We start from the raw sequence: 13,198 nt of genomic DNA on the forward strand, positions 1-13,198 counted from the left end.
GGAAGGCAGAGACACTTCCCCTATCCGAGCCATATTGGGAACATCCACGTGTATCTTTAAAAAAAATATGCAATTAATTCTGCACTCCTATCCCAAGGTCTGTCTCACTGACCTTGTCTAGTCACGAAAAACAACAACCAAAGTTGAATTAGCAGATCACTGGAAATCCCAGGCTGGTTTGCCAAGTTGAAAACCATCTGTCTCGAAGGCAAGAACAGGTCACGAGTTCCCCCCAAATTATAAAAAATTAACCTCAAACTCAAATGAGAGAGGGAGGGGCGAGGGCTTGAAACTTTTCAGGAACCTCCACATTTTCCTACTCTTTCATTCACGGCGCGATGTGAGGGCGGGCAGCTCCGTTTGGCTTTCTAACAAATGAAATGACTTGATGTCAAGATGTTACCATCCTCTTTATTTAAGAATAAAATTGCACACAAGGGAGTCATTAAAAAAAAAAAGAAGAAGAAGAAAAGAAGAAGAGGGGGAGGAAGAGACGAATCACCGTGAAGACAACATCGATTGTTATCACTTTCGGATGGATCTCGGGAGAAGGGAGAAAGAGGGGCTCATGGCTGAGGTCAGAGCTCCCCAAATCCCTTTTCTGGTTTTTTTTTTGATTGGCGAAAGAATATCAACTTTCTTAGAGATTCAAAGGGCCAAAAAAAGGAGTCAGCGGCAAAAGATGGCAGGCGGGATGGCCTCCGTAGAGAAGAAGGAAGGAAGGTATCTCCCAAGGAATAGAAAACCATATTGATTACAAGAAAACCTGGCAGATCCAAAGGATTACAGTCCGGAAATCTTGTCTGCTGTCCAGTGATGTCCTGAAGGATGGTAGAAGGGATTCCTTGGTTTTTCAAACGGAAGGCTGATTTGCTTATGCCAGGGCCAAGGCGCACCATGAGTCTTGACGGGGGCCAACACTTAGACCTGATGGTTGGGACATGGCAGATGGGAAGGTGTAGTCTTCTGGCTCATACTTGAACTGGGGATGAGGCTCCTCCAGCCCGTTTTCAGAATGTCCGGGACCCTGCAAAGGTCAACAATAAAATAAATGAGTTCATCACCACCAATAGGACATCCTTAAAAACAATGGTTAAGGGATGCAGTGGCTCAGTGGCTAAGACACTGAGCTTGTTGATCAAAAGGTTGGCAGTTCAGCAGTTCGAATCCCTAGTGTCGCGTAACGAGGTGAGCTCTCGTTATTTGTTACAGCTTCTGCCAACCTAGCAGTTCAAAAGCACGTAAAAAATGCAAGTAGAAAAATAGGGACCACCTTTGGTGGGAAGGTAACAGCGTTCCGTGCGCCTTTGGCATTTAGTTGTGGCGGCCACATGACCACAGAGACGTCTTTGGACAGCGTTGGCTCTTTGGCTTTGAAATGGAGATGAGCACCGCCCCCTAGAGTCGGGAACGACTAGCACATATGTGCGAGGGGAACCTTTACCTTTACCTTTAAAGACAATGGTTAGGTATTGTTCTGGCTATTGTCACAGGGGAGTCCTCGTCTTTCGTTTAGTGCCCATTTGAAGTTACAACGGCACTGAAAAAAAGCATTGGCTTACAACCAGTCCTCACAGTCACAACCGTGGTTACACGGTTACACGATCAACATTCGGGCGCTTAAAGATGGCATGCCTTTACAATGGTTGCAGCATGCCAGGCATCCAGGAGTCCCCATGTGTGACTTTCATAGTCAACGGGGGGTGGGGGGGGGAAGAAGCCAGATTCACTTAACAACTGCCTCATTCACTTAACAATTGCAGTGATTCTCTTCACAACGGTGGCAAAATAAGTTGTACAGACCGTCCCCACGGGCTTCCAAAAAAGTCAGTGGGTGGGCGGGTGAGTCAGATTCACTTAATGACTGCATGCCTTGCTTAATGACAGGGGTGATTTCCTTAATTCTCTGGGGCAAAAAAAGGCACCAGTGTGTGTGTGGGGGGTCTGATTAATTTACTTAATGACTGCACGACTTACTTAACGACCAAGGTGATTTAATTTCTGGGACCAAAAAAAAAAAGGTCGTAAGATTGGGCACGACTCCCTTAACAACTGCCTCCCTTAGCTACGGATGTTCCAGCCCCAAATGTGATTGTAAGTCGAGGACTGATTACGTCGATGTGAGGTCCCTGCTGACTCTACTGACCTGGGAAGTTGACACTATTGCTTGTCCCGGATATTGTGGTGTAATGGCGGGTTCGGTTTTTAAAGTGACGGTGCTCTCTGAGTTTGTAAGTGAGGAAGGAGAGTTGTTGGTGGAAGTTGTGGAACCTGAGAGTGATAGAAAAATATATATTAGAATATATCTATCATCATCCATTATCTATCAATCTATCAATCTGTCAATCAATCATTATCTATCTATCTTATCATCTATCTATCATCATCATCATCACTATCCATCTATCTTCTACCTCTTCTATCTATGCATCTACTATCTATCTATCTATCTATCTATCTATCTATCTATCTATCTATCTATCCATCTATCTTCTCTCTCTCTCTTCTATCTCTTCTATCTATCCATCTACTTACTATTCATCCATCCATCTATCTTCTCTCTTTCTCTCTTCTATCTCTTCTATCTATCTATCTATCTATCTATCTATCTATCCATCCATCCATCTATCCATCTATCTTCTCTCTCTCTTCTATCTCTCCATCTACTTACTATCCATCCATCTATCTATCTACTCTCTCTCTTCTATCTATCCATCTACTTACTATACATCCATCCATCCATCCATCCATCCATCTATCCATCTATCTTCTCTCTCTGTCTCTTCTATCTATCCATCTACTTACTATCCATCCATCCATCCATCTATCTATCTATCTATCTATCTATCTATCTATCTATCTATCTATCTATCTATCTTCTCTCTCTTCTATCTATCCATCTACTTACTATCTATCTATCTATCTATCTATCTATCTATCTATCTATCTATCATCTATCTCTATCTATCTATCTATGATGCAGATCCAGCAATTACCATTTACAATCCTTTTGTACTGTCATTCATTAGTATTTCCATCTACTTCAAAAGTTTTCACTGCCCTATACCCGTGATGGCGAACCTATGGCACGCATGCCAGAGGTGGCATGCAGCACCCTCTCTGATGGCATGTGAGCTGTTCCCCCAGTTCAGCTCTGCTGCGTAGGTGCATGTGCCCCCTTGTGGCCAGATGGTGTTCAGGTCTCTGCCATGCATGCGCAGGGGGTGGGTGGGGTGGCGCATGCAGGGGCCCACGCGCATTGCATTTTGGGGGTTCGCGCATGCGCGCTTTGGGCACTCGGTCCAGAAAAGGTTAGCCATCACTGCACTATACAAATAGTCCTTGACTTACAACTATTTGTTTAGTGACCGTTTGAAGTTACTATGGCACTGAAAAAATGGACTTACGACCATTTTTCACACTTATGGCCATTGCAGCATCCCTGGGGTCATGTGATCAAAATTTGGATGCATGGTTAACTGGTTCATATTTATGACGGTTGCAGTATTCTGGGGTCACGGGATCCCCTTTTGTGATCTTCTGACGAGCAAAGTCAATGGGGAAGCCAGATTCACTGAATACTTTGACAACTGCAGTGATTCACTTAACAACGGTGGCAAGAAAGGTCATAAAATGGGGCAAAACTAATTTAACAAGTGTCTCGTTTAACAAGAGAAATTTTGGGCTCAGTTGTGGTCGTAAGTCCAGGACTACCTGTATGATGCTGAAGGCCCAATGCCATTCCATCTGATTGTCTCCAGGTTAGGATTCTAACTTAACTTTCCATTAGCCGATTCTAATGCAGTTGCTACTCCATTTCTATTTTTTAAAATCAATTTATTAGCTGTCCCAATTACCAAAGGAGCTCTCCGCAGGGTCAAGAAAATAAGCATTAAAATCAGAAATCCAATAGTAAGAGGGAAATTATCTCAAGACCGTGCCAGTGGAAGAACAATACGGTAAAAAAACCAGAGTTTTAAATCACTCTTTTGACACGGAGACGGCACTGCTAGCATTGTAGAGGGAAGCCCAACGTTTTCACAAATAAAAAAAGAAAACTTAAATAAATCCGAATAACTTAATGTGCGTTAGTACACTCAGTGGCCATGAAATACCAGGAATGTTTTGCAAACTGCTGGATAAGAAAACATTTCAAAATTGGTGGGAGTTGAGCTGAAAATACAGGAAGAAGAGGGCAGAGCTAGTAGAAATCTCCGAAACTGTCTGCCCTACGTAACATTTTGTTTGGATTTTCTTATGCATTTATTTACAATCTTGCTGCCAAAGCACTCAAGAAGGTTTACAGTTCAAAATGACTAAAATCAATCTTCAACCATCATTCTTTGTTAGAGCCGCCAAAATCACGTGAATTGTAGTGCTTCAGGCTAAGAATTTGGACAGGGCAAGGTTGAGAATAAAACACAACTCCCTGTTGTCCAGAGCTGCAAAAAAATGTAGTTCACGAATCAGACAAAGCAATCCGCTTGCTTACACATAATTTGTTGAAATAACTACTAGCTGGGCACATCTACAAAATCAGGATGCAAACTAAAATCTGCAAGCCACAATGGATGCATTCACACAATACACTGTGCATTTCCCAATGGGACTCTTTCAGAAGTGTGTTTCAGCAGGTTCTGACCAGTTCTGGAGAACTGGTAGCAGAAATTTTGAGTAGTTTGGAGAACCGGTAGTAAAAATCTGACTGGCCCTGCCCCCATCTATTCTCTGCCTCCCAAGTCCCAGCTGATCGAGAGGAAATGGGGATTTTGTAGTAACATTTCCCTGGATTGGGGAGGGAATGGAGATTTTACAATATCCTTCCCCTGGAGTGGGGTGGGAATGGAGATTTTACAGTATCTTTCCCCTGCCACGCCCACCAAGCCATGCCACTCCTACCAAGCCACACCCACAGAACCAGTAGTAAAAAATTTTGAAGCCCACCACTGGACTCTTTGTCAAATGCATTAGGATGGCAGATATTGTTTAAGCATTCCAACATGCCTCGATGCTTCTAAGCTAGAGATGGCTACGCTAAGCTAAAATCAACCAAACTACATTATCCGTTAGAATCCTGTTTGAATTCAGCCAAAGAATAACTTGTCTTCTTCCCTTCTGCTCTTTCCAGATAATTTAATAATAATAGCACTTAGATTTATATACCGCTCCATCAGAGGTGGGCTCACATAATTTAACAACCGGTTCACCCAGAATCAAAAATGTGAGCATGTGTGCACACTGGCTATGCACGCAGCACGCTGCGTCAAAAACACAGTGATTGTATAGGAAGGGATAGCTTTGCTTGCGTGTGCGCCTTACACATGTATGCCAGGGGTGGGTTCTACTTACCTTTACTACCGGTTCGCAACGGGGCCGTGCATGGCAACTCATTTCGCTCGCGCGCATGCGCAGAAGCGTTTTGATGACGTCGGGATCAGTGGGCGGAGCCTCCCGCCGGTTTTACTACCGGTTCTATAGAACCGGTGCGAACCGGGGACAACCCACCACTGATGTACGCTGCTTCAAAAACACAGCGATTGTATAAGGCGGGATAGCGCCGGGGCGGGTGGGCGGGCCCAGCCACTGGCCGTAACTACCGGTTCGCCCTGATCGGTCCGAACCAGCTGAATCCCACCCCTGCGTTTCATAGTGCTTTACAGCCCTCTCTGAGCGGTTTACAGAGTCAGCCTATGGCCCCCCAACAATCTGGGTCCTCATTTTACCAACCTTGGAAGGATGGAAGGCTGAGTCCACCTTGAGCTGATCAGAATCGAACTCCTGGCAGTGAGTCATGAATTAGCCCACAATACTGCATTCTAACCACTGCGCCATAATGAACAAACTACATACATACAAACAAACACAAACCTTTTGGGACTTCAAGATGGCCTTCTACTGCAATGGCCCCCAATGTTTTGGGCACCAGGGACCAGTTCCGTGGTGAGAGGGTTTTTTGCCCCTGGACCGGAGTGGGGGAGGGGTTTGCTTTCTGCTTGCATCCCGCTTTGCTTGTTTGTGCGGCCCAGTTTCTGGCATGCCGCAGCCCAGCACCCACCCATGGATCAGAGGTTGGGGACCCCTGACCTGGATGACTGAGAATCTCCATAGACATTTAGCTATGCACTAAGAAACAGAATAATAATGAAATACTTACTGTTTGCTGAGGATTTGCCTTTATTGACATTTTTAGGTTTCCGTTTTCTGGTCTGGATGCTTTCCTTTTTCATTGCCAGAGGTCTTGGCACCTTGATATTAAAAAAAAAGAGAGAGAGAAAAAAAGAGCACAAACCGTCAATACTGGTTTAGGCCTGCATTTCTGCTCTGGGTGCCTACCACACATTCTTTTCTGCATGTGGACCTGGTATTTGCACACAAATATGTATGACGTCCTTGTCCTTCGTTGCAAACTGTTTTCCTCAATGGCCGTCCTTGGCTAGTGAAACGAGCGAGGCACAATATTTGGAACGTTTTCTGAATGATATATTATCTTTCCTACCAGGCTTCATCCTCTATAACTGGGTTGTCAAACTCGTTTTCATTGAGGGCTGTATCAAGGATGTGTTTGACCTCAGGGGCGGTAGGGTGTTTGTGTGGGGCTGGTCAGTGTGGGTGTGGCTCATGTCACTCATGTCAGGAGGGGGCACATATGGTGCTCTGAGTGCTCTGCCAACGAAAACGAGCTCCGTTTTTGGCTGCGGTGGCCTCCTGCAATCCTCTGCCAGCAAAAACGGAGCTTGGAAGGACTGCGCACAGCCCTCGCGAGCTGTTTTTGCTGGCAGATGCACCATGGGCCGCTCATTCACAGGCCAGATCCAGGGGTGAAATCCAGCAGGTTTTGACAGGTTCGGGAGAACCGGTAGCGGAAATTTTGAGCAACTGGTAGCGGAAATTTTGAGTAGTTCGGAGAACCGGCAAATACCACGTCTAGCTGGCCCCAGGAGTGGGGAGGGAATGTGGATTTTGCAGTATCCTTCCCCTGCCACGCCCACCAAGCCACACCACGCCCACCAAGCCACGCCCACAGAACTGGTAGTAAAAAAAATTCACCACTGGCCAGATTTAAGCACCCGCGGCCGGATCCAGCCCCCGGGTTTTGAGTTTGACACCCCTGCTCTACAACAACCACATGCCAAGCAAACTTTTGTCTCTCGGGGACAAAAGATGGACTTTTGATTTTGGGAGAGCTGACGCTGAGACCGCGGTTAAAAAATTGGAAGGGATTCTCTGGATGGACTTCATCAGTAAATGTAGTTGTCAAATGACAACCCCTCATTTTGCAATTGTTACAACGTCCCGGATAAAAGTAAGCTACAACCCCAACAATCATTGCCACATCCCCATGGTTTATGTAATCAAAATTTGGGAGCTTGGCAACTGGCATATGTTTAGCATGGTTGCAGCATCTGGGGGTCATGTGAATGCTATTTGTGACCTGAGTTTTATTGCTGGGTCGCTTCTGATTAAGAAGTTTCTTTAGTTGGCTCCCTAGATTTTCAATTGGGTTACGGTCTCGGCTATTCCCAGGCCATTCCAGCAGTGGAATAGGATTATCTTGAGGGTTTAAGCTTCCCTTCTTCATCAAGAATATCCTTATATGTGCCCAATTTATAATCGTCTCTTCTATTTGGGGCCGCCAACGCTTCCATAATAGATAGCCAGTTGGGTACCTTAGTATAGATCCTCTGTCTAATTTCCTCCCACGTGCGAATAAGAGTCTCCCTAATTTTGTGTTTATGAAAGTAGGATTTTTTTCTTGTTCTTTGTATCCCACAGGTGAGCATGCCATCCTTCTAGAAGATCGTGTCCTTCTAATGTCAAGATTCTCCTATCTTGTAGCTTGATCCCTTTAAGTGAAGCTTAAACCCTTGGATTTATTGAGGGACCAAGGATTCAACTTGGATTGGTGGAACTATCTTCAGATTAACTCTAGATTCCAAAAAGGATTATCTTGAAACTCCAAAAAAAAAAAAAAAAAAGTAGTGGTATTAGCCACCAAACCTCAAAAATACACTTTTCCCAAAAGGTTTTCCCCAATTTTGGCCACTACTGTATTTCTGAATGATAATCGCTAACGACAATCGATACATCAAAGTATTCAAACGTAATAAACACATCAAGCTATGCTCTCCTCTTACCCCGTGGAGTTTCATGTATAATCCACATGCGTTGCACACCGGCTCCCCTTCTGAGTTCCGTCTCCAGAGGGTTGTGTTGGTTGTGTGACAGTTAGTGCAGCAAAGACCGGCTCGACGAGTTGAAGACTGCCAAAAGAGGAGAGAAATAGTCTTAAGAACAGAAGCACAATTTTTGGAAGGAGGGGGAGCTAAGGAAAAAGAAAAGTATGATGAAGCATCCATTCGGAGGCAATCAAAATTAAAACCATTTCCCGAAACATGAAAAGCCTTAATTCCACATTAAAGAAAACACAATTTATTGGAAGCAATAACAGTTTGCTGAGATCATGTCTTTTTGCAGTTTGCATGGTGGGTTTTTTTTTAAAAGGGTTGTGACATAGTCTGGTAATATCCCTTTAAATCCTCTTCCCTGAATTTAAGTGGACTTTTGCCAGGGGAAAAATCTTTCACAAAGCACCAGAGGACAAGCTGAGAAGCTGAGCCAAAGATTTAGCACTGTGTGTTTTCTTTCTCTTTCTTTCTCTTTTTCCCCTTTTCTCTTTTTCTCCCTTTATATTTCTATAGTTCTAAATCAGATCCATTTCTTACAGTCCTTTACTCCCCCCATCCATCATCTATCTATCTATCCATTATCATCTATCTATCTATCTATCTATCTATCTATCTATCTATCTATCTATCTATCTATCTATCTATCTATCATCTATTTATCTATTTATCTATCTAGCCATTATCATCCATCTATCTATCTATCTATCTATCTATCTATCTATCTATCTATCTATCTATCTATCATCTATTTATCTATTTATCTATCTAGCCATTATCATCTATCTATCTATCTATCTATCTATCTATCTATCTATCTATCTATCTATCATCTATCTATCTATCTATCTATCTATCTATCTATCTATCTATCTATCTATCATGGGATTATTAACTGTATTAATTCCATTTTGTAACTTTTTTTTTCTCTTTCCTTTTCTTCTTTAAGGAGTGTCTATGAGAAAGTGTGTGTAGATCAAAAAAAGACAAAATGGCAACCAGAGTTGTGTAATCCAAACCCCACCTGCTTTTTCTTCTTTTTACGTGCTTTGATGTGTACCCAAAAAAAGGGTTTTGCACAATTCAAGAAAAGTTGTGGCTGCTTTCAGAATTGTTTGAGTGACTCATTAAAGCAACTGCATTTTTCTGCCTTGTGGTGCGAAATGAACCTTGTGAGTTAACCAACTTTTTATTCCCATGATAAAACTCCAAGGCGGAGAAATACATATGTGATAAATCAAAGGACAACTTTAAAACTTAGCCCATATGTTTTCCCAGGATCAAAGTTCATTGCATTGGTAGAAACTCTCTGGCTCTTTTGCTTTTAAGGTGGTTAGAATTTTTAAAAAAGAAAAGGCTCTTAAACTGTACAAGCAAATTTGCATTCAGATCATTCCTCTGCTCCAAAGGGTAGGAAACAGATCGTTATTACAGGTAGTGTTAAACTTGCAATGAATAGAAGAGAAGAGAATAGGAATAGAATAGAATAACAGAGTTGGAAGGGACCTTGGAGGTCTTCTAGTCCAACTCCCTGCTTAGGCAGGAAACCCTACACCACTTCAGACAAATGGTTATCCAATCTCTTCTCAAAAACTTCCAGCATTGGAGCATTCACAACTTCTGGAGTCAAGTTGTTCCACTGGTTAATTGATCTCACTGTCAGGAAATCTCTCCTTAGTTCTAGGTTGCTTCTCTCCTTGATTAGTTTCCACCCATTGCTTCTTGTTCTACCCTCAGGTGCTTTGGAGAATAGCTTGACTCCTTCTTCTTTGTGGCAGCCCCGGAGATATTGGAACACTGCTATCATGTCTCTCCTAGTCCTTCTTTTCATTAAACTAGACATACCCAATTCCAGAAACCGTTCTTCATATGTTTTAGCCTCCAGTCCCCTCATCATCTTTGTTGCTCTTCTCTGCACTCTGAATGAATTCTCTGTATTCATTTAGCAAGTGTTTGATGTTAGTGGAGACTTATAATCAGTCCCCACACTTATGACCATTGCACCATCCCTATGGTCACATGATCAAAATTTGGATGCTTGGCAACTGGCATTTAAATACGGCCCTAAGTTAGGAGGGGCAACTGTGAACTACTAAATGATTCTGCAACACCCATCAAACCTTGCCCTTGGTCAGCCCAACAGGGTCTAGGACAGTGATGGCTAACTTTTTCCGGACCAAGTACCCAAAGTGCACCCGAACCCGGAAAATGCAATACACATGTGGCCCCCTGCATGCACCCTGCCCCCCTCCCCGTGCATGCGCACATGCCCCCCACACGCAGCCCGCCATGCATGCACTTGTGCCCCCACACACGCCCCGTCCTGCCACACATGTGTGACAGAGACTCGAAGACCAGTTGGCTGGAGGGGGGGGGGGGCGGGCACGTGCACAGCGAAGCTGAACTGGGGTGATGGTTCACATGCCAGAGTGGGCGCTGCATGCCACCTCTGGCATGCGTGCCATAGGTTCGCCATCACGGGTCTAGGACAGGGGTCTGCAACCTTAAACACTCAAAGAGCCATTTGGACCCGTTTCCCACAGAAAAGAAAACACCGGGAGCCACAAACCCCTTCCCGTACCTGACTATTTCTTGAGCGGCCACAAAACTAGCATATGTAGTTGAATTAAACGTTCTGTTTTCTTCTGAAACTTTTGAACATTCTCTTTCATTCTCTCTTGTTCTCTCTCAATCTCATTCTCTCTCTCATTCTCTCTCTCTCTCTCAAATTTCCTTAAATGGAAATTAATTCTATGAAAAATGCATCAGGTTATTTTTCCCACCCACCCCCCTCTTAATTCTTCAGATTAAATCTATATATTTAGGTGGGAGTTTTTAATTAGCCCACATGGATGTTCCATTTCCCACAGAAAAGAAAACACCGGGAGCCACAAAACCCTTCCCGTACCTGACTATTTCTTGAGCGGCCACAAAACTAGCATATGTAGTTGCATTAAACTTTCTGTTTTCTTCTGAAACTTTTGAACATTCTCTCTCATTCTCTCAAATTCTCATTCTCTCTCTCATTCTCTCTCATTCTCATTCTCTCTCTCTCTCTCTCTCAAATTTCCTTAAATGGAAATTAATTCTATGAAAAATGCATCAGGTTATTTTTCCCACCCACCCCCCTCTTAATTCTTCAGATTAAATCTATATATTTAGGTGGGAGTTTTTAATTAGCCCACATGGATGTTCCATTTCCCACAGAAAAGAAAACACCGGGAGCCACAAAACCCTTCCCGTGCCTGACTATTTCTTGAGCGGCCACAAAACTAGCATATGTAGTTGAATTAAATGTTCTGCTTTCTTCTGACACTTTTCTTTTCTTGGATTTATCCATGGTTGGCCTACCGGGGGTTGAAAAGTTCAATAATCTCATGCCGGTGGGTGTTGCACATTGGTGGTTGTGATGAATATTTTGAGTGACAGGGAGCCGCGGCAGAGGGGTGAAGGAGCCACATGTGGCTCCAGAGCCACAGGTTGCTGACCCCTGATCTAGGACAATTCACCACGGTCAACTTGCCATGGACAACTCACTACGGGCCAACTCACTGAGGGACAAGAGTTACACTAAGATCAAACAAATGGTGGAATAGAATCATTCAAGAAAGGATGCCAAAGGAAGGACAGAATGTATGACAAAAAATTGAAATATTTTTATTTATTTAAAATAATTCAATTGAATTCTTAAATGGTCCCGTGGCGAGTTGTTGTACAGTGAGTTGGTCATGGTGAATTGTCCCGCAGCGAGTTGGCCGTGGTGAGTTGGCCACAGTGGGTTGCCCCATTCCGACCCCAACAAGAGGATACTGGGAATTGTAGTTCAGCAACCGTTGGAAGGCTCCCAGTTTCTCTCCGTTCTTGCTAGCCTGACCTTTTCTTGACATGTTAACTGTCAAGGGACAATTTTTGGGTGGTGTGGGAGGATCTCCAGAACACAAAACTTCTCCAAGTGGCTGCTTGCAAAACTAGATCACAGACTTGACCGGGTCTCGCTTCAGTTCTCACTTCAGGTGCTTCAGGAATACTTTGCAACCTTTGCGAGAGAAAGTTCCTGCCTGTGAGGATCATAATCCAGCTGCTTTGGAAATTATGTACGCGCCGGAGAATTTCATATCTGTTTACTTTACTATTAAAAACTTGGGACCACGAATGATGGATTAAGTGAAAGAAGCAGGAACTCGAATGCCCAGCTCGGCAAACTTCATAAGCGCTGATCAGCATTAGTGTAAAATGGATGGCGTGACAAGGCAGAGGAGACGCTTCAACATTTAGGTTTTGCAAAAACAGTTGTTAAAAGTAGAAAGTGCAGTCATTCTGGAAGCTGCCTTTTTTTTTTCTTTCCTGGCCTTCCAAAAGATTTGTGGTTAGCTTCTTCTACCCCAGGGGGTGTCAAACTCTAGGCCCAGGGGCTGGATCTGGCCCACAGGGGTGCTTAGATCTGGCCCATGGGCTGCCCTGGAAATAGCGAAGGACAGGCCCGCAGTGGAGTGGTGGGTTGTCCCCAGTTCAGACTGGTTCGCAAGAACCGGTAGTTAAACCGGCGGGAGGCTCCGCCCACTGACCCAGACATCGTCATAGGCGATCTGCACATGTGCAGAAGAGTGCGTGTGTGTGTGTGTGAGCGAAGCGAGCGCATGCAAGGGCACAATGCGAAGCGGTAGTAAAGGTAAGTAGAATCCACCCCTGCCGCAGTGCCTCTGCCAGCAAAAACGGAGCTCGGGAGGGCTGCATGTGACCCTCCCGATCTCCATTTTTGCTGGCAGAGGGTTTGCGGGAGGCCATCACAGCCAAAAAGGGAGCTCGGGAGCCCATTTATGCTGACCGAGCGCTCGGGTTACCACAGGTGCCCCCAACACAGGTGTGTCAGGTTTTGAGGTCGTCTCAAATAAATTGCATTTCAAACAAAGTCTTTGAAGAAAAACTCCCATTTTTTAAGCACGACATTCTAACTCCGACTTCATCGCAGCCAACACTGACTTCCAGACTCAAAACCCTCCCTTTCCGTTCCCCAC

General features: G+C 44.2%; 1 protein-coding gene across 4 annotated transcripts in view; it reads right to left on the reverse strand.

Annotated features, from left to right (window-relative positions):
* Window positions 1-404: 404 nt before the first annotated feature.
* GATA5 (GATA binding protein 5) overlaps window positions 405-13,198 on the reverse strand; it is a 61,994-nt gene continuing 49,200 nt past the window's right edge. For all 4 annotated transcript variants that reach the window (XM_070940120.1, XM_070940121.1, XM_070940118.1 and 1 more), the window contains 4 exons: window positions 8,136-8,261; window positions 6,155-6,245; window positions 2,147-2,271; window positions 405-1,027 (listed from right to left, as the gene is read on the reverse strand). In XM_070940120.1, the coding sequence (XP_070796221.1) occupies window positions 875-1,027; window positions 2,147-2,271; window positions 6,155-6,245; window positions 8,136-8,261 (495 nt within the window). In that variant the 3' untranslated portion in view covers window positions 405-874. The remainder of the gene's footprint in view (window positions 1,028-2,146; window positions 2,272-6,154; window positions 6,246-8,135; window positions 8,262-13,198) is intronic.

The sequence above is a fragment of the Pituophis catenifer genome, unplaced genomic scaffold (assembly GCF_029215685.1).
Source record: "Pituophis catenifer annectens isolate HBS135680 unplaced genomic scaffold, rPitCat1.0.hap2 SCAF_3, whole genome shotgun sequence".
NCBI classification, from domain to species: domain Eukaryota; kingdom Metazoa; phylum Chordata; class Lepidosauria; order Squamata; family Colubridae; genus Pituophis; species Pituophis catenifer.